Source organism: Anarhichas minor, unplaced genomic scaffold, assembly GCF_050575085.1.
Source record: "Anarhichas minor isolate MPS153535 unplaced genomic scaffold, ASM5057508v1 ptg000007l, whole genome shotgun sequence".
Lineage (NCBI taxonomy): Eukaryota > Metazoa > Chordata > Actinopteri > Perciformes > Anarhichadidae > Anarhichas > Anarhichas minor.
This window is the reverse complement of record NW_027466453.1, coordinates 21,210,814-21,230,470: the sequence shown is the minus strand read 5'-3', so window position 1 is coordinate 21,230,470 and position 19,657 is coordinate 21,210,814. Positions and strand designations below refer to the sequence as shown.

The window sequence follows — 19,657 nt, the reverse complement described above, 5'->3', positions numbered from 1 at the left end:
AGTCGCGGCTCTTGACTCTCATCTTGTTGATCTGGGACTCGGCGATGTCCGCTCGCTCTTCGGCCTCCTCCAGCTCGTGCTGCACCTTCCTCAGCTTGGTCAGGTGAGCGTTGGCCTGCTCCTCCTGTCCGCCACCAAACAGCTGATTCACAAAAAACTCCAAATGTGACGTAAAACATCTCAATAAGATAAAAGAAATAATCACTCACGGCTTCTTCCGCCTGCCTCTTGTACGCTTTGACCTTCAGCTGGAACTTGTCCACCAGATCCTGCAGCCTCGTCGCGTTCTTCTTGTCCTCGTCACACTGAAGTTCAACAACAGGACACAGATTATTTACAGCTGTGAGTAGGGATGGGTATCGTTAGGGTTTTATCGATACTTGTACTCTTATCGATACTGCTTATCGGTTCTTTTTTATTATCTTGTGAGAGAAAATGATAATTAATTAAGAAAATAATCAACATTTCTTTATTATTCTTGTATATAAACAAATAGTCTTTCTTCAGCAGCAATACAAGAAGTTACATCTCACTCCGGAACTTGTTAAAGTACAGATAGCAGAACGGGTAACTCCGGGTTTTTACTGATTTAGAACCGGGTTTTCATGGCGGGGGCATCCCCTCCTGTGAGCACTAAAGAGGAGCACGCTGTGGTGTTTAGAGGTTACCTGATAGGTGAGCTCTTTAATCCGGCGCTCAAGTTTACGAACTCCTTTCACGACGTCCGATCCGTGTCTTTGCTCCGTCGCCAGCTCGTTCTCCAGCTCTCGCACCTGCAAAAGAGCAGTTCAAATGAATTTAATTGATTGTAAAAAGATCAAATGAGCTCTGGTCATCCTCGCAATAACGTTTTACGTGATTAAACGCTTTCAAAAACTCTTTTTCCTGAAATAAATGAACAGATTTGAACAGATCGATCACTCAAGCAGGATTTATCGGTGATTTAATGCACAATACTTCACCCTTGCTTCCAGTTTTTGGAGTTGCTTCTTCCCGCCCTTCATGGCCAGGTTCTCGGCCTCCTCCAGACGCTGCTGCAGGTCCTTCACCGTCACCTCCAGGTTCTTCTTCATCCTCTCCAGGTGAGCGCTGGTGTCCTGCTCCTTCTTCAGCTCCTCGGCCATCATGGCGGCCTGGACAATGTAGTTAAAGTAGTGATTAGATTGCTTTTTAGTTCAGGTTGAGAATTTAACGTTAGATCCAGACACTTACGTCAGTGATGGCCTTCTTGGCTCGCTCCTCGGCATTCCTGGAGGCTTGAACGCTGTCGTCCATCTCCGCCTGAATGTGAGACAGATCAGCCTCCAGCTTCTTTCGACTGTTGAGCAGACTGGTGTTCTGTAAGAAAAGTTTTTATAGGAAGTTATGTTTCATATAATAGCAGCACATCGATGCCAAATACATCGTTAAATACCTCGAAGAAAAGGCCACGAGTTAGTTTGAGACAGATGATTTATCAGTCTCCTCTTCGTTGTTCCTGTCTGAACGCAACACTCACTGGGCTGTGATTGGTCTTTTTCTGATTTATTTAAATCTGTTCTGGAAACGTAGCTGAATATATTGTATTATCTGTCAAAATCAAGTTCTGAATACATTTAAACGTAAAACAGATTAAGTACATGGAGAATCATTATTTATTTAGGTATGGCGAAGGTAAATTACAACATTACCAAGATGTGTTCAGATGTAACTTTTGAACCTCGACTGAGGTGATGACCGACCTGTGAGTGGAGCAGCTGCACCCTCTCGCTGGCATCCAGCAGCTCCTGCTCCACCAGCTTGCGGCTCCTCTCCGTTTGCTCCAGAGCCGCTCGGATCTCCTCCATCTCGGCCTGCATGAGGTTGCTCCTCCGCTCCGACATGGCGACCTGCTCCTTCGTGTCCTCGCTGTTTCTCAGAGCGTCGTCCAGTCGAATCTGAACTTCCTGCACGGCAGAATAAAAGCAGCGCCTTTTTCCACCGTTCGTGCAAAAGAAAGATAAACTGTGAACCTGAGTCTCACCTTCAGCTGGACTTGGATGTTCCTCAGCTGTTTCTGGGACTCGGCCGCCTGCCGGTTGGCGTGGCTCAGCTGGATCTCCATCTCGTTCAGGTCGCCCTCCATCTTCTTCTTCACCCTCAGCGCGTCGTTCCTGCTCCGGACCTCGGCGTCGAAGTTGTTCTGCATAGTGTCGATGACGCGTTGGCTGTTTCTCTTCAGCTGCTCGATCTCCTCGTCCTTCTCCGCTGTCTTCTTGTCCACCTCGGACTTCACCTGGTTCAGCTCCAGCTGGACTCGCAGGATCTTGGATTCGTTGTGCTCCAGGGAGGCCTGAGTCCAGATGTGACACGCGGTGATTATGACCAGAGAGATGGTGGAGTTTGTGTAAATATACACAACCGTTCAAACGTTTGGAACACCTGCTCTGGAGTCTACTCAGTGGTTAGACTGAAGAGGTTTAGACTGTGTTTAGTTCAGCTGATGTTCCAATAGTGCTGACCCTAGACCAGGGTCTAGACTCTAGACCTAAGGTTGCCCACCAGTTCAACGTTTCCTCATTCAACGTTTCATATGATATCTTATAAAGAGTTACTCTTCGTTTTTTGTGTTTGCCTACGAAAGTCCAGCAACACATGTACATTTCTGCTCATTACAAGATCATGAAATACTTGGTCAGGTTTCGTACTTGATTAAGATGTTTTCCTCTACTTACCTCGGCCTCCTCCAGAGCCGTCTGGGCCTCCAGCTTCTCCTGTTCAGCCTGTTTCTTTGATTTCTCCAGCTCATGGATGGTTTTGCCCGTCTCGGCCAGCTGCTCAGTGAGATCCATTATTTCCTCTGGAAAAGATAAAACACCACAGATTAATTTCTCTGCTTTAAAAGCATCAGATCTGCACAGCTTTAGGAGCGCGCCGACGTACGTTGCAGGTTTTTGTTTTCCCGTTTGAGGGTCTCCAGTTGTTCCAGACATTCTTCGAAGGCATTCTTCATCTTGAAGTTCTCGGTGCCCAAACAACGCACCTCTTTCACAGCCGACTCCAGCTCCGCCTGACCCTCCTCATATTTCTGCTTCCACTCAGAAACAACCTGCAGGAAGACATGAACTACGATCACTATCTTTAAGGTTTGACAGCTGAAAGCAGTTGTGTGGTTGTGAATTTACTGTTGCACAGATAAGACAGTTTGATCCATCGTGAACATCTGAACATTATCATGAAATTGATTTGTGGCCTCCAGGTTGTCCTGCTATCTTTCAAAGTGATGCCGAGCCAAGACAAACAGTCGCATTAGAGCAATATAAAATCAGGCAACAGAGGAAACAACAATAAATACATTTACTAATACTACAATAAGGCTGAAACAGACTCAATTAAAGTATTTGGAACCTTATCAAAATTTCTCTGCTTCTTGTCCAGGACCGCGGCAGCAGCATTCGACCTCTCCACATCCATCATCAGGTCCTCCACCTCTCCTTGCAGCCGCTGCTTCGTCTTCTCCAGAGAGGAACACTTGGAGTTGACGGCCTCCATGGCTTCTTCTGCGTCCTGCAGACGCAGCGCCAGTTTCTTCCTGCAGGAGAACCACAGACTGTATATAAGAAGTGGACGTAGTCATCGTGACATCACTCATTGGTTTGTGGACTGACGTTATGAAACCTTGAGTTTGGTGATTTCGCCGTCAGACCTGTCAATCACTGTGTAGCCCCGCCCTAAAGCATACCCTGCTTTATGGTCTGTTTGACTCTAAATGGACCATAATGTACTAAATGAACATCATGCTGTATTGAAGAAGACTTGAAACTAGAGATTGAGACCATAAACTCATGTTTACAATGTTTACTGAGGTAATAAATCAAGAGAGAAGTAGAGTCATTTTCTCATAGACTTCTATACAACCAGAGGAGTCGCCCCCTGGTGGACACTAGAGAGAATGCAGGTTTTAAGACACTAACGCATCGGCTTCACTCGGCAGGAACAAAGGTTGCCGCCTGAGGAGAACACCCATCACAAGATGACGATCGTTGAAATACATTGTCAGCTGGCGTGGAGGTTTTTCTTACTTTGCCTCCTCGAGCTCTTCGGTGCGTTGGATGGCGTCTGTCTCGTATTTGGTCCTCCACTGAGCCACCTCGCTGTTGGCTTTGGACAAACAGCGGTGCAGCTCAGCTTTGGCCTCCTGCTCCTCCTCATACTGCTCCCTCAGCAGCTCGCAGTCGTGACGAGACGACTGCAGACCGTGAGCCAGGGCGTTCTTCGCCTGCAAAGAAAAATGAACATCAACACACGGCTAGGTCTTCAAACTTTTATCAAAAACTTTTAATCGTGCTCGTCTCTCACCTTAACCTCCTCCTCGTGAAGTCGTTTCAGCTCCTCAATCTGCTGAATGAAAGCTTGCTTTCCCCGAGTTAGCTGCAACATTAGCGATTCTTTTTCTTCAAGCTGGCGAGACATTTCACCTGGATGACAAGTGATAAAAACCATTAGCGCCGCCTCGTCTCTGAGTGTTTACTGCTCAGATACGATCAAACGTTCCTCACCGTTTTCAGTCTGCAGCCGAGCTCTGTGAGTCGACAGGTCGTTTATGAGTCTCTGATGCTCCTCCTCTTTGGTTTTCACCTCATTCAGTTGATCTTCCAGCGAACGGCACATTTTCTCTAAATTAATCTTGACATTTTTAAAAAGAAGACATGCACTTGTTACGTCTTTACATGGAAATGAACATCAAGAAATTCATGAGGACTTGAGAACCGACCTTTGCTTTGGCCGTGGTCTCCATGTTGCTCGCTACGTCGTCCATCTCCAGCCTCATCTCGCTCTTCTCCTTCTCCAGTTTCTGCCGGACCCTCTGCACGTTGTCCAGCTGCTCCCCGAGTTCGGCCGCGCTGTCCGCATGCTTCTTGCGCAGAGCGGCGGACGTGGCGTCGTGCTGCAGCGAACTCTCCTCCAGCTCTCTGCGCAGCTTGAGGAACTCGGCCTCGCGCTTCTTGTTCATCTCGGCCTGAGCGGCGGTGGCTCCTCCGGCCTCCTCCAGCCGCTCGCTGATCTCCTCCAGCTCTCTGGACAGGTCGCACTGCTGCTTCTCCACTTTGGCTCGAGCCGAGCGCTCGGCCTCGATCTCCTCCTCCAGCTCCTCAATTCGGGCCTGCAGAGGAAGAATTCACCCACTGAAGTTAGTTTAGCTTTGTGTTATCGCCTTAAACCAAAGCCGGTGATTGAATTCTTCACCTGCAGCTCTTTTATTTTCTTCTGCAGCTGAGCACCAAGAGCTTGTTCATCTTCCATCTTCGTCTGCAGCTGAGAAAACTCAAAGTCTTTCCTGTGAAGTCAAGTGAATTTTCAAAATGCAAATTTAGATTTTGAAAATGCATCAGCTAGCAAAGTGAGAGACGGTGAAACCACAGTAATGTCACTTCAGACCACCGTGCGGATGGATAGGTACTAACGTATTCGTTAAAACGTTTGTGGGCAACAGATTTACTTTTTCAGCTTTTCGTCCAGCTGCTGCTTCTCGTTCTCCAGATCCATGATGGACTCCTGAGCCAGTTTCAGATCCCCCTCCAGCTTCCTCTTCGCTCGCTCCAAATCCATACGGACCTTCTTCTCTTGTTCCAGTGAACCCTCCAGCTGAAAACCACACAGACAGACTGTCATTACATCTTAACAAGCTACGATATACTACAGCCTCACCTGGACGTACAGCAGAGATGGAATGAAGCTAAATACATTTACTCAAGTAAGAATTAGAAGTTCTTGTACTTTACTGAAATATTTTGTTTTCATGCCACTTTCTGCTTCTACTTTATTCTTCTTTATTTGTTAAAATGTTGCATACAAAACATAAGAAGAGGATATACAATGGTTGAGCGGTCACCGTTTTAATACTTTACATTTTCAATGCACGTAATACTTACAAACTTTTAGAGTAACATTTTCAATGCAGGACTTTTCACAATGTAGTATTTGTACTTTCACTTAAAGGTGCAGTGTGTAAGATTTGGCGCCACCTAGTGTTGTGGTTGCAGATTGCAACCAACCGAACATCCCTCTGCTCGCTCTGAGGACATCCTCACTATAATAACTCTACTTCAGGAGCGACAGACGGCTTTACACTCTGCAGCTTACGTTACTGCAGTTTCACAAGCATGTCACAGAACTACGGTGGCCTTCAGGGAACTAAAAATGTGAAAAGGCTCTCTTTAGAGCCAGTGTTTAGTTTGTCCCTTCTGTGCTACTGTAGAAACACGGCGGACTCTGTGACGAGGACCTGCTCCCGATATTGCGGGCTCATTCTAAGCCTGAAAGTAAAAGATCTGCATACTTCCTCCACCGCTGACGTGCAGTGACTCACCTCGTCTACCTGCTGCTCTAGTTTGGTTTTAGCTTTGGTCAGAGTGTTGATTTTGTCCTCCTCTGACTGCAGGTCATCCAGCGTTTGCTGATGAGCCTCCTGCAGCTCCCTCTTCTCTTTCGACAGCTTGGTGATGTTTTCATCTTGGCTCATTATTTCCTCCGTCAGGTTTTTCACCTAAAGACATTATCGACACGCTGACGTGGCAAATTCCTCTTTAAACATGACGATGTTGCATAAATGCACACGAACGTTACCTTATTTTCTACGGCGTGTTTCTCCTTCTCCACTTTGGCTAAAATGAGCTCCAAGTCGTCGATGTCCCTCTTCAGCTCGGAGCACTCGTCCTCCAGCTTCCTCTTCTTGGCCGTCAGCTCAGCGTTCACCTCCTCCTCGTCCTCCAGTCTCTCCGTCACCTCCTTCAGCTTGGCCTCCAGCTGGATCTTGCTTTTGATGAGGCCTTCGCACCTCTCCTCTGCATCCAGGAGGTTGTCTGCCTCCTAATATCAGCCACCAATATTTAGAGCTAAACACTCACAACAATAATAATCATGCCGACAATGTGGTCTAACTTACCGACTGGACTTGTAGGAGGAGGTCATTCTTCTCCTGAACGACGGAGACCATTTTCTCCTCTAGTTCCCTCCGCCGGTGTTCAGATTTGAATAAATCTTCTTTGAGTTTTGTGAAATCCACCTTTATCTGGACCATCTCCTTCTCGGCTTCAGCGCTCTTCAGGAGAGGTTTGAGCTTGAAATACAGCTTCATCCACGGCCAATGTTTCACATTCATGAAGGAACGGAAGTTGTACTGGATGCTGTAGATTGCCTCCCTGTCAAAGTAAAAGTTGGGTTAGTTTAGTGCAGGTTTTAGCCTCGGTGGTGCTATTTATAAACAAAACAAAACATCTTGTCATTCTCAAACTCAAATCTGAGAATTCATGCCCCTGAACTGCACAAAACAATAATATAATGTCATCGGTAGAACTAATGAAGCCTCTTCGATGACTTATTTTCTCATTTGACTTATTATTTCATCTCCCAGCTGGCCTGGGAACGCCTCGGGATCCCCCAGAATGAGCTGGAACATGTTGCCGTGAGAGGGAGGTCTGGGTCGGCCTGCTTGACCTGCTGCCACCGCGACCCGACACCGGATAAGCGGTGGAAAATGGAATGGACTTATTATTTCTAGATACCAATACGTGAAGTTGCAGCTTTTAATATCTTTACTTCCTGGCCATCATCTTCTGGTACTCCAGTCGGACGATGAAACCGCGACACAGAGCCTGAGTGGACGTCACCACCTGGGCCAACCGCTCATCCCTCATTTCCTCCAGAGCGCCCAGCAGACCAGCTTTAAAGAACACCTGAAATTAAAGGTCAATATTAACCTGTGCCGCTCGTTCAATATTTAATATCTCTACCGTTTAAACAAACCTTTGTGTGTCCGAGCTTGTACTGCGTGTGATCCACGTCGATGGAGCCCAGCAGCTTCTCTGCAGCTTTTTTGTTATCGATAAACTGTCTCTCTGGAACAGCGCTGGCGTTCAGGATCCTGTATCTGTAGGAGGAATAATCGGTCAGAGTGTGACACCAAACATGAAATGTTGAAATGCAAAGCTTCATTTACCTCTGCTTAAAATCCCCGTAGAGGATCCTGCTTGGAAATCCTTTCCTGCAGATGCGGATTCCCTCCAGCACGCCGTTGCAGCGCATTTGGTGGATAACCAGCTGGTTGCCCATAGCACCTATGGAAAGGGTAATAATTTTGTTTAGCCGTTGTTTTATAGTATATGTGTCATATTGAGATTATCAAAACTACCTGGTGTCTTGGTCTCATTTGGTATCAAGCAGCGCACAAAGTGAGGATGAGTGGTTCTCAGATTCGTCATGAGCTTCCCCAGATTCTCCTGTAAGAAAGTTTACAAGTGAATTATTTTTTATTTATTTTTTGGTTTACGTATCATGTAAAGGTTTGTACGATATCTGACAAAAATGTACTTCTCATTTTTCGTGCGTTTTCCTTTGAACGCCAGCAACACGTGTTAATTTCCGCTCTTTACATGCAGACAGTCTTTTCAAAATAAACTTCGGTCTGCACAGGAAACGACTTCTGGCTGCAAAAAACAAGATGGCGGCGGCCAAAAAACAAGATGGCGACAGCCACTTGTTATATAGCTTACTGCTAATTAAACCACAGACAAATGTTAGCATGCTACCATGCTTGACTAAGACATTACTCCTGCTAAACATCAGCATGTGAGCATTGTTTTTGTGAGCATGTTGAAGTTAGCACGTAGCTTTAAGTACAAGCTCACTGAGCTGCTAGCATGGCGAAGACAAGTGTTTTAAGTTTCGTGATTTCAGACACATTTTGACTTAAGTGTTACGTATATTTCCAAACAACAGCTCGGGCGTCTCACCCTGAACAGCGCTGACACAGTTTGGAAAGATGCCCCCTTCTTCTTGGCTCCTTTCTTGGTTCCTCCTGCTGCTGCTTCTGCTTTAATAATCACACATTTTAAACTAACACACAGTAACGTTGGTCGTCAGATAACTTTCACTTTGCATGTACAATATTTCTCTGTTTGCAACCATAAAAGAATTGCTATTCTTGAGTATATTTCCACAATTATGCTGAAGTAATTAGAGGAAAGATTATTGATAATATGGTGATTATGGCTGCTCTAGAAGTCAAAGCAATATGAAATAATGTAATCAATATATGGGTTCACCAGTTCTTTGGAGTCATAATACCGGCTACAAAACAGTATGGTGGAGAATCAAAGCAGCAGGTATATAATAGAATATTTAGGAAAACCTTCAACTGGATTTACCATCTGATCCAGAGAAGCTTGCGTATAACATGGACAATATTTTCACCGATGACTTCTGGTAGAGCTGCACCACGGAGTCGCTCACAGGGTCTTTGTTCTTGTCCAGCCAGCCGGAGACGTTGTAGTTCACGGTGCCGGCGTAGTGCATCAGCGTGAAGTGAGCCTCGGGTTTCCCTTTCACTGTTTTGGGCTTCAAGAAGCAGCTGTTCTTTCCGAGATGTTGGTCGTACAGCTTGTTCTTGAAAGAGGTGTCTGATGATTTTGGGAACATGCACTCTTCTTCAAGGATGGAGAAGATCCCCATTGGCTAGGAAACAAACACACATTTACTGTCCTCGAGCAAAGCCAAGGTACTTGTACTTCAGGTGAGTATTATCATCTTATGCAACTTGATCTCAGAGGTACATATTCTACTTTATACTGCTATCAGAAATAATCGTAAAACACTTGACATTTTACTGCAAAATTAGAACTTTTAATTCTTTACCAGAATTTAATTTAATGTAAATTTTGCTGATACATTTACCAAAGTAAGGTTTTGAGTACTTGTACTAAAGGATTTGAACACTTCTTCCACCACTGCACAGTTGCAACACCTTAAATTCCATTTACGATAACGTTTTAAAGAACCACAGTGTTCGGTACCTTTTCAATGAGCTCGATGCAGGCTGCTAGATCCATACCGAAGTCAATGAACTCCCAGTCAATCCCCTCTTTCTTGTACTCCTCCTGCTCCAACACGAACATGTGGTGGTTGAAAAACTGTTGCAGCTTCTCGTTGGTGAAGTTGATGCAGAGCTGCTCCATGCTGTTGTACTGAAAACAAGAATCGTAAAGAACCATGTTTGAATATGTCATTCAGTGTGTGGAGAAGAAGAAAATACATTAAGTATACTTTGAACACTCACATCAAAGATTTCGAAGCCGGCGATGTCGAGGACTCCAATGAAATGTTGTCTGGGTTGTTTTGTGTCGAGCTGCTGGTTGATTTTCATCACCATCCACAGAAACATCTTCTCGTAGACGGATTTCGCGAGGGCACCGATGGAGTTGTACACCTGGAACGAAGTTAAAGGTTGAGCTGTTTCTTTGGACATTGTTGTATTTTTGACTGCTTAACTTTGAGGGTGTTTAGGTGAAGAGGGACATGATTAGTGAACATTTTATAGATAGTAATCCCATAGATGGATAGAAAGTGACATAATTGTCATATTTCCTGTATAGCCTTTCTACTTCTGTTGATTGTATTCACGCTTCAAACGTCATAAAAGTGTTTATTTGTGGGGATTATCTTGGAGAATATAACGTGTAAGTATCAAACATTTGTTAGACACAGAGATTATCCAGTGGAAACATCTCGCTGACTGTTCGAGGAGGGAACCAGTGCTACGCTAACTTCTTTACCTGCTGCACGTTTTGTCCTTTGGTGACGTACTCGTTCCCAACCTTCACTCTGGGATAACAGAGACTTTTCAGCAGATCAGCGGAGTTCAGGCCCATCAGATACGCTGCTTTATCGGCTTCTGCAAAACAAAATCAAAATAGATTATTGTTCTGCTTCATCTCTTGCATGACAGTATTCATTTCGATGTGTGATTCCCCACCCTCGGTGCCATCGGGCTCTGCCTGCTCCTCCCGCTGCTTCTGCTTGAACTTCATGTTCCCATAATGCATCACGGATCCGGTCAGCTTGTAGATGGACACTTTCTCTTCGGCGATGAAACCCAGAATGTCTATGGCCTCCTGCGTCGTCGAAAATAAAAAAAGTCAGATCGTAAAACAGCTGAAAAACACGGGACGAGCTTTGTGTGCGCTTCAGCGGCGTCGACTCACGTCTGTAGCCATTAACTCGTCGGCGTCGTTTATGCTTTTGACGCTTATTTCTCCTTGACTAACGAAGGCAAAGTCGTAGGGGTTGGTGGTGATGAGGAGCAGATCTAAAGGGAAGGAAATCCATCTGAAATCTTTTTGTTTGAATAAAAAGGAGAATAACGCTGAAGACCAGACGATTAATAATCAGATTACCGATCAGTTCAGGCTTCTTGTTGCAAGTAAGCTGATAGAAAATATGATAACTCCTCTCAGCCGACAGCTGAAATGTCACTCGTGATTTCTCCAGCAGATCTATAGGGAAGAAAATTCTCAATTAACTTTTTTTGCAGCATCATCATTTGTTAATATTCTGTACAAAATGTGTAAAAACTCACACGTTTCGATATCTGCAGAAGCCAGTTTGCCAGTCGTGCCAAAGTGAATTCGGATGAATTTACCCTGTTGAACAAAACAGTAGCACCTTTTACTCTCTTATGTTGGACAAACTCTTCGTGACTAAAGTGAAAGTCCGTCAGGCTGGGACTCACAAAGCGAGAGGAGTTGTCGTTCCTCATGGTCTTGGCATTCCCAAAAGCTTCCAGCAGAGGGTTGGCCTGGATGATCTGATCCTCCAGAGTCCTCTAACAAAACAAAACTGTAAATGTGACCCCCGCTCATCTCTGGAAAACAATAACGTACATCCACAACTTGTCCAAAGTCGTCCCGAGCTCACCTTCATTTTACTGCTCGTCTCCTTTTTCTTGTCCGCTGACACTGCGATCGTTGCAAAATACTGAATGACGCGTTTGGTGTTGACAGTCTTTCCTGCACCAGATTCTCCACTTTACAAAAAAACACAGTTTTTAACAATATTTGTAACTATTTTATGTGTCAATAAAGTGTTGCAGGGATGACGTATTTTATTTATTTATTAGGAAGTTGGCATCGAACTGGTTCCCTGAACAAAAAGCAAATAGGATGTTTACATAGGATTTTGGATTATTACATGAAATAAGGTGTCAAACAAAAGTTTATGATTCTTCCGACCTTTTTCATTCGCGTCAAATACTGACGCTCTGTCACCCTCTGCGTCAAACACCGACGTACAAGACGTCCTTAAGCGTATTTAAAATGCAACAGGCTTTCAAGTAATTTAAGTATTTTTTAGACGCCCGGAGAAAATACTACGGGAGTGTGATGACGTAGTAAATAAACTAAATATCGGCTCAACTTACGTGATGAGTATCGACTGATTTTCACGATCTGAGGACATAAAAGCAGAAAGACGGTGAAGAGAGTTGATCAGATCATTCGTCTGCGTTGATATTTGAGCTCTCTGACGTACCGGTGAGCATGAACTGGTAGGCGTTATCAGAGAGGGCGAAGATGTGAGGGGGAACCTCCATCCTCTTCTTCCCTCTGTAGGCCCGAACCACCTCCGGGTTGTAGACCGGCAGCCACTTGTAGGGATTCACAGTCACGCAGAACAGCCCAGAGTACGTCTGCGTGGAGGAGAAGAGAAAATCATGTTCCCCAGAGGATGAATCCTACTGACTTGGGTGACCGGCATAGTACTCAATGACTAATAAATCAAAGGAGCATTCAGATGTAATGAAAGTGACAATCCTTTTTCAGTTAAATCAGTTAAAAGATGATATCAAACTCTCTTACTGAGCTCGTTCAAACAATACTTCATTGTGGAGCTGCATTGGAAACAAGTGGAACAATCTCACGTCACATATTTGAAAGACTACCAAACTTAAGGTTCCAGTGTTAAAGCTTCTCCCTGTTTGAATCTGGACGTATCTGCTGAGAGACTCACGTAGATCATCCACGCTGCGTATCTCTCCTTCAGGTTGAACAGCACTGCCGGCTCGTGGAGGTGCGTCATCATCACCATGTCCTCGATCTTATCAAACTTGGGGGGGTTCATGGGAAACACCTGGTCCTCCCTGACGGTCAAAGTCTGGAAAACATGAAAAGTCTTGGAACAAATGTCGAAACCAGAAACTTGATATTCACTAATGAGCTTTAAAAACATTTAATTTCTTAGAAAATAATGTGCAAAAAGCTCACAAATGTCTCTAAATTCTTCAGATTTTCTTACAAACTGAAGATGCATGAAACCCTTTCACATAACCATATCATAAACATATCCCCTGTCTGTGTTCAGTAATAAAAAGGTCAGGTCATGAGCACAACCCTTCAGTCCACCCACTCTGTCGTCCTCGGTCTTGACGGTGACTTTCCCGTCCTCCTTGTCCTGGACCTCGGCCTTGGTGTACAGCTCTTTGTCATCGCTGACGAAACACGCCGTCTTGCCGTCAAACGACCGAGCCTGGGCCTCGATCCTCTCCTTCTCAGACTTGCGGAGGAACTGGGCAGCCGGCCCGAAGATTGACATTTCCCCATCTGTGCTCATTTTCTCCTCCTGAATCAAAGAAAAACTCCACCGTCAGCCTCTCTTCAGTTCATTCATGCATGTGGATGCTGATCTAAACGTACTCACCTCACTTACTGCTCTAATACAGGAACGCTGAAGATTGAACTCTAGTCAGGAGAAATAAACACATAAAGTCTCAACTTTTCCCTAAAATACAACAATCCTGCTGTCAAAGAATGGAGGACTCACCTTCTTGATTGCGCTGCAAAGAACAACAACAAGCAGTTGCACTGCTCCTTTTATACCTCAGCATTGTCCTCTGCTGTGAAGCCTCCTTCCTTTAAATGGACATGTAGAGTCACACGAACCTGCCGCTCAGCGTGGACGAGGACGGCTCATTGATTAAGATGCAGCCGGTTATAAATAGAGTGACACCAAAGGGTGGCACATACATACAAAAGTGCCCAACATACAACAGTAACAGCATTAAGACCAGATGTAAAATAAACACAATAAGGCAATATAGAAAAAACATATGCAGTCACATAAAGGGAGTAAAATAAGATAGAAGAGAAAAAGAAGAATATGAAATATATATTAAATAGAATACAACAGCAGCTACAGTGCAATATATGAAAAATAATCTGAAATGTAATGCAGATAAAGCAAGACAACATTTTGAAGATTAATTGTTTTCTGAAGTTTTTATTGTTCATTGATAATCAAACAATGAGACAGATTGATGCACTAGAAACAAGTCAAATTACTTGTTTAAAAAGTGAATAATATGGAAATCTTCACAATTAACTATGTGTTGTTTTGTAAAATACAGAAATTTCTCATTTTCTTTCTCGTACTTTCCATATTTTTTCATATGCTTTAGCGTAAATCCCATCTTACTATAACTCTGCTTGTGCATTGTGCCTGTTTTAGTCTGTTTTCTGTTCTTACACATTCTGCAAATTTAAAAAAAGATCAACAGAGTATTAACAGAGTTAACATGGGGCTTCAGGTTATTTATACCGTCCGTCAGATCTCATTCACATTCGTACAGAAGTGAACCGAATATAACCTTCGATTCCCCCAACGTGTTCCGAGGGTCTTAACAAATGCTATTTTGGTGGATAAAGCCGACTGAGGTGATTAGTGGCCGGACACCGGCGGGCAGACGGCCTCTAACAGTGGATCTGAAGAGGATTGAGTCTGTTGCTTTTAGAGGATTATTGCAGGCAGCTGGTGCTGAAATAAAGGCCTTGAAAGCCTGAGTGGGAAACAGTTGTTTTAACAATGAGACGCTCCAAAGTAAACAGAGGTGCATTGTTATTTGTGTGTGAGGTTGGCCGTGATCTTCAGCGTTCACCGGGCGGTATCACGTTTCAAGGGAAGCTGCTGTTGTTATCGAGTCGTGTAGCTGTAATGTCACAGCATGTAGCTGTAATGTCACAGCAAGGTGAGCTGAGGACAGGAGTTTAACAAAGAGTCTGAGCGGCTTTGTTTGCAGGTTTCAGGTTTCACTTTGTTGATATCAGCGAACGTTTCCTCTTTGAACTCATGCAGCACATCAGGTTTTCCTTCTCGAAGATGTTTGTAAAAATCATGAAACACCAAGGAAACATAAAAACCTTTCACACCACATTGAACTTGAACACGGTTTTATTTTGTGATAGCTTAGAGGTTACAGGAAAGGAGAGGAGGATGCTGGGAAGTCCAGAGTCGGTGAGTAATGCAATTAATGTGAAGCAGTAAATAAAGAGTGGATGACGCCTAAGGGAACAACTCATTTATTATTAAAAACAAGACTAAGAGTCTGCCGCCATGCTAGCGGCTCTATAAGGCTGCATTTAATCATGTGGTGCTCTGAGCTACATGCTAACATGCTGATGCTAATCAGGGGTGATAAGGTGCTCCAGGGATGTGGACCAACAGGAAGTCAGCAGCACACTGGTTCCCTCCACAAAAACTACAGAAAATGCAGGTATTTGGTCACAAACCAACGTATCTTAATGGTTAAGATACTTTGACCTGATTATGGCCAAACTTCATTGTGATTCTGCGGTTGAGATATTTTACTCAAAGACCCCACATGTTAACCTGGTGGTGGCGTAAGAGGAAAAGTCAGAGGATCACTAAAATCAGTGGGATCCATCCTCTGGGGACCATGAATGTGTGTACAAAATGACATGACAATCCGTCCAATAGATGTTGAGATATTTCCGTCTGGACGTCCTCAGACTCATGCTGCTAAAAACAATAAAGAAAATGAATGCTAATTTGCTTAAATCTGAATATACAGCAAAGTTATGAATCATAGATCAGCGGGAGGTCATTAGGTGCAACACAAAGACCCGAGCAATGCGTTTTGTATTTGACGTGAGATTGTTTTTACTGCATCAGCCGGTGCTGTAGATGCTGAACGCTGTACATTCTCCCATTGGCGGTGCATCGAACGCACAACGTCTAGAAGATGCTTGAGGCTGATATATTAGAATAGCAATTATTATTATAATATACTGCAGTACTGCTGTTGTATTTTAACACCCTCAAGGGGCTTCAGCAGGAAAATAGAGCAGGAGGAATTCAAGCCGGTGAAATAAACATCTAAATCATAATGAAGTCTTCTCCAACCGAGTTATCTTCCGTACAAGAAAAGCACGAGATAAACTAAATCTTGTGTGCGCTTGTGTCCCTCGCCTCCTTTTAGTCGTTTGAAGTTAGAAATCATTAATTTTAGATCTCGTCTTGTTTTTTTTATTTGTTGTTTTGCTTTCCAGTGAGACGTCCAACTGCTTTTGATCCAAAATGAAAACAAAGGACAGTGTGACAAAAATAACCTTGTTTTCTTTTTCTTTGGAGCAAAGCTGCTTCTTTGTGCAGCGGTGACAGAATGAGGAGGAGAAAATATCAGAGAAACACAAAGACGATGTTTTCATTAATTTATTAAACAACGAGACGAAGAGGCATAAAACGGCGAGAGATAAACGACATCAACAACGGTTTAATTATTTATAGCCTCAACTCTCTGTTGTGAAGACTAATCGTTTACAGATTATTCATTTAATGATGAATTCATTATCTGTGCAGTGATTTTAGAGGATTCTTAAGGCTCCCAAAATAATCACAGTTCATCTAATAAATACATTAATAAACTGATGAATAGTTTAGATGCTCTAAATATGTTTTGGGTTATGATTTTAGGAGCGTAAAAATATATCTTCACTATATCAAAGTCAGGGTCAAATTGCCTTAAATCGTAGCTGTTGTTGTGCACGTCTGCACATTGTAAAGTGACCTGTAACACTCAGATCACACATACGGTCCCCAAAGGGCCCCAAAGGGCCCCAAAGGGCCCGGCAGTGGAGTCACAAGTGGCTTCATTCTCCTGAGAGGGAGAGACAGACCTCATCTGTTTGAACTGGATACGACCAGACTGTCACTCGCTTTATTCAGAGTCAATTTGATTTAGCAGAACAGAAAGGTCCTTGTTGTGTCCCGTCTTACAGTGTCCTCCTTTGTGTTTGTGACACAGAATGAGGACCGCCGGACATTTCTGCTCAACAAAGACTCATAGAAAATGTCTTCATCTCTCTCTCTGCCACAACTTCCTTAACAAGCGGAAAAAGAGTTTGAAAGATGTTCAGTGTGTCTCTGTTCCCTGCAGGCTTTGGTTCATAATGGACAGAAATGACATCTAATAATCTTCTCTGTCTCTTCATTCATATTTCCAGTGGCGGGTCGACTGATACAGTCCTGCAGCACAGCAGCGTAGCAGCATGGTAAGAACTGCTTTTAACTGCTATTTAAAGAAGCGAGGGGCTTGTATCTTTATCACATGAAACTAATACAGACAAACGTCTTCTAGACTAAGCTGATATTCTGATGTGAGACTTTGTATGTAGTTTGCTTATTCACCAGTATTTATAGCAGACTTGTAGATGGTTTAAAGGATGTTTACGATCGGCTTTATGTACCACGTTTACAGCAGAGAACTTCAAATCTCAGCCCACATTGCTGCAGTTATTACTGAACAACACGTTCTGCTTCCAGCTTCATTCATGATTAAAGATCTGAACTGAGTTGTTCTTCTCTGGTGCAGAAATAAAGAGTGAGTGAGTTATATGAATCTCTAAAACAGTAAATAAACTATTCAGATATGCAGTGGTGGTATCGACAGAGCACTGAAATGACTCCACTACAAGTAAGACTCCTGCATTCAAAACATTACTGAAGAAAAAGTTCCCTGTCTGTGTTTTACTGTCATACCTGATGTTTCTGGATTAATATTCCTGTTGCATTAATTAGTATGTTGCATTGTAACTCCTTTATATGCTGTTGGTTAGTTTATTCTACATCAATGCATCACATTCTATAAGATCATCACATGTTTGAGGCGTCTCTGTCCTGTGAGAACCCCGTGTCTCTAAAAAGAACAAACAGCCTGTTCTCTGTGACGATGCATTTAACATCTGATCCAAGAGGCTTTTTAAACAGTTTATTTAGTTTATGTTTAAGAAGTAGGAGGATGTCTCAACACATGAAGGAAACACTTCATCCTTCAGTTCATCACAAACATTCAAAACATCTGGAGATGCGTGGCTTAAAGTACAATATTTACCTCTCAGATGTTGTATAAAGTAGCATAAAATGGAAAAGTACAAGTAGCTCAAAAGAATAGCTCAAAGTAGCTGTACTTATATGTAAGGGAGTACATAAATATTATATATGTTAGCAATGTTAGCATGCCGTCGTTAGCATGTAGCCCACAGTGTCACTGTGCATAAGTCTCCTCACAGAGCTGCTAGTGTGGCCGGAGACTCTTGTGTCCGTTTTCCCTAAAATGCAGCATCTTCTTCTTACAGTTAGCTTAAAGATGCTCACCACTTCAGTGTCGCCTCTTCTCGTTTACATCCTTCACCAGAAGCTCTGCGTCCCTCGGAGGAGCAGAAGCCAACCTCAGTGATGTGCTGCTCATTCAGCCTCAGAGAGAATAAAGGCCTCATTGCTGTTTCAGGCCCTCTGCTTTATTTATTCCTACATCAGCATCCTGTGTGGAGTGACTGTACACTCCTCTATAAGCCTTCCCCTCGGTTTCTTCCTTTAATATTTTATATAATTATGTATATTATAATTGCTGCTGTTTGAACTCTCAGCAGCTGCCTCCAGACACAGGATTAAATCGTGAAAATGTCTCCGTTTAGCTTTTCCTTCTAAAATCTAAAATTACACACTGAAGCTTTTCCTCTTTTGATCATTTAAGATTGCATACAGTTCAGATTCCTGAATATATTAATGATAAGGGAATATTTTGTTTTGCGTTGAGACGCCCCGTTTCTTACTTATTTGTAAGTGATATGTTCTGGTCCATGTCATTTGTGTTTTATTCTACAGTACAAAGACAACATTTGTTATTATTATAGTATAAAATGTACCTCTGTGAACCGTTATTAATCATATAATAATTACATAACTCTCTGAATTAGGTGAAATGCTGCACAGCGATGTAAACAGCAGCTCTTCTCTTTCACCAGCGTAAGAAGGTTGAGGTTCATTAATCTCATGTTCCAGGTGGAAACAGGATCTCAGGGATTTCTTCCTTTTCCTCGTCGGACCTCGTGAAGCAGCGAGAGGCCTCCTCCCTCCGGACACAGCCTGTCCTCTTAGTTTCCTCCTATTCAGGGAGAAGTGAGCTAACGCGAGTGGAGAGGAGGTTCTGGTTTCAGGGTTACACTGAGAGCAGCACCCCAGAGGATTGTGGAGATCTTGGCAGTGGTATCTTACAGATCTGTGTGCGTTTCCGTTAAAGCTCAGATACCATTCAGCTGCACTTCTTCTCCTCGGAAGCCAGAGGACGTGTGAAAACTGCCGATAAGAGTTTATCTTCAAACCTTTTATTCAGTCGCAGTGTGGGAACCAGGATTGTGCTTGCAAGTGGAAAAAAAGTAGTATGGATGTTTTTTTATTGCAATTAAGTCGACTACAAATGATATTCAAATAAAAGTCTTCTGCTTTAGTTATTTAGTTTTGTGTCCAACAGAATTCTATGGAAACAGGAAGTAGTTTGACATTCATGGTGTAGTGGACAAGAGAGGTGAGGAGGTCTGCACTTTATACAGCCATGTGGGTTATTGCTTTGCGTTGATTTTATTTTATTTTTTAATCATTTGACTATGACTGCACTCTTTCATAGACTGTCCAGGTAGTTTTAGTTGTCTTAAAGTAACTATAAACAGATGACAGCTGTATTCCAACATGACCTGACGTAGGTTTCTGCTTGGTGACGCTGCTGCACATACAGTATATA

The 19,657-nt window shown here is 43.4% G+C and overlaps 1 protein-coding gene across 1 annotated transcript; it reads right to left on the bottom strand.

The window, feature by feature from the left end:
* Positions 1-1,194: 1,194 nt before the first annotated feature.
* Positions 1,195-13,398, bottom strand: LOC142945176 (myosin-13-like). The gene is made up of 34 exons (XM_076086588.1): positions 13,195-13,398; positions 12,799-12,942; positions 12,322-12,478; positions 12,212-12,239; positions 11,710-11,818; positions 11,525-11,617; positions 11,372-11,435; positions 11,190-11,288; positions 10,998-11,101; positions 10,769-10,907; positions 10,569-10,687; positions 10,073-10,222; positions 9,810-9,980; positions 9,165-9,471; positions 8,751-8,824; positions 8,150-8,237; positions 7,958-8,075; positions 7,765-7,888; positions 7,558-7,694; positions 6,905-7,160; positions 6,586-6,828; positions 6,329-6,505; positions 5,459-5,604; positions 5,206-5,296; positions 4,733-5,122; positions 4,518-4,644; positions 4,318-4,436; positions 4,041-4,237; positions 3,367-3,550; positions 2,902-3,067; positions 2,694-2,818; positions 2,003-2,311; positions 1,722-1,925; positions 1,195-1,338 (listed from the first exon to the last, which is right to left on the bottom strand). Exons 1-34 carry the CDS (start codon positions 13,396-13,398, stop codon positions 1,195-1,197), a joined length of 5,307 nt encoding a protein of 1,768 aa, XP_075942703.1.
* Between the last annotated feature and the right edge of the window lie 6,259 nt (positions 13,399-19,657).

Excerpts from the sequence above, each read along its gene's own strand:
- LOC142945176 (XM_076086588.1), bottom strand. The coding sequence starts at position 13,398 with ATGAGCACAGATGGGGAAATGTCAATCTTCGGGCCGGCTGCCCAGTTC. Across the intron at positions 9,981-10,072 it reads CCGGCTTCGAAATCTTTGAT|TACAACAGCATGGAGCAGCT; the intron begins GTGAGTGTTCAA and ends TCTTGTTTTCAG. Across the intron at positions 6,829-6,904 it reads TCCTCCTACAAGTCCAGTCG|GAGGCAGACAACCTCCTGGA; the intron begins GTAAGTTAGACC and ends GGCTGATATTAG.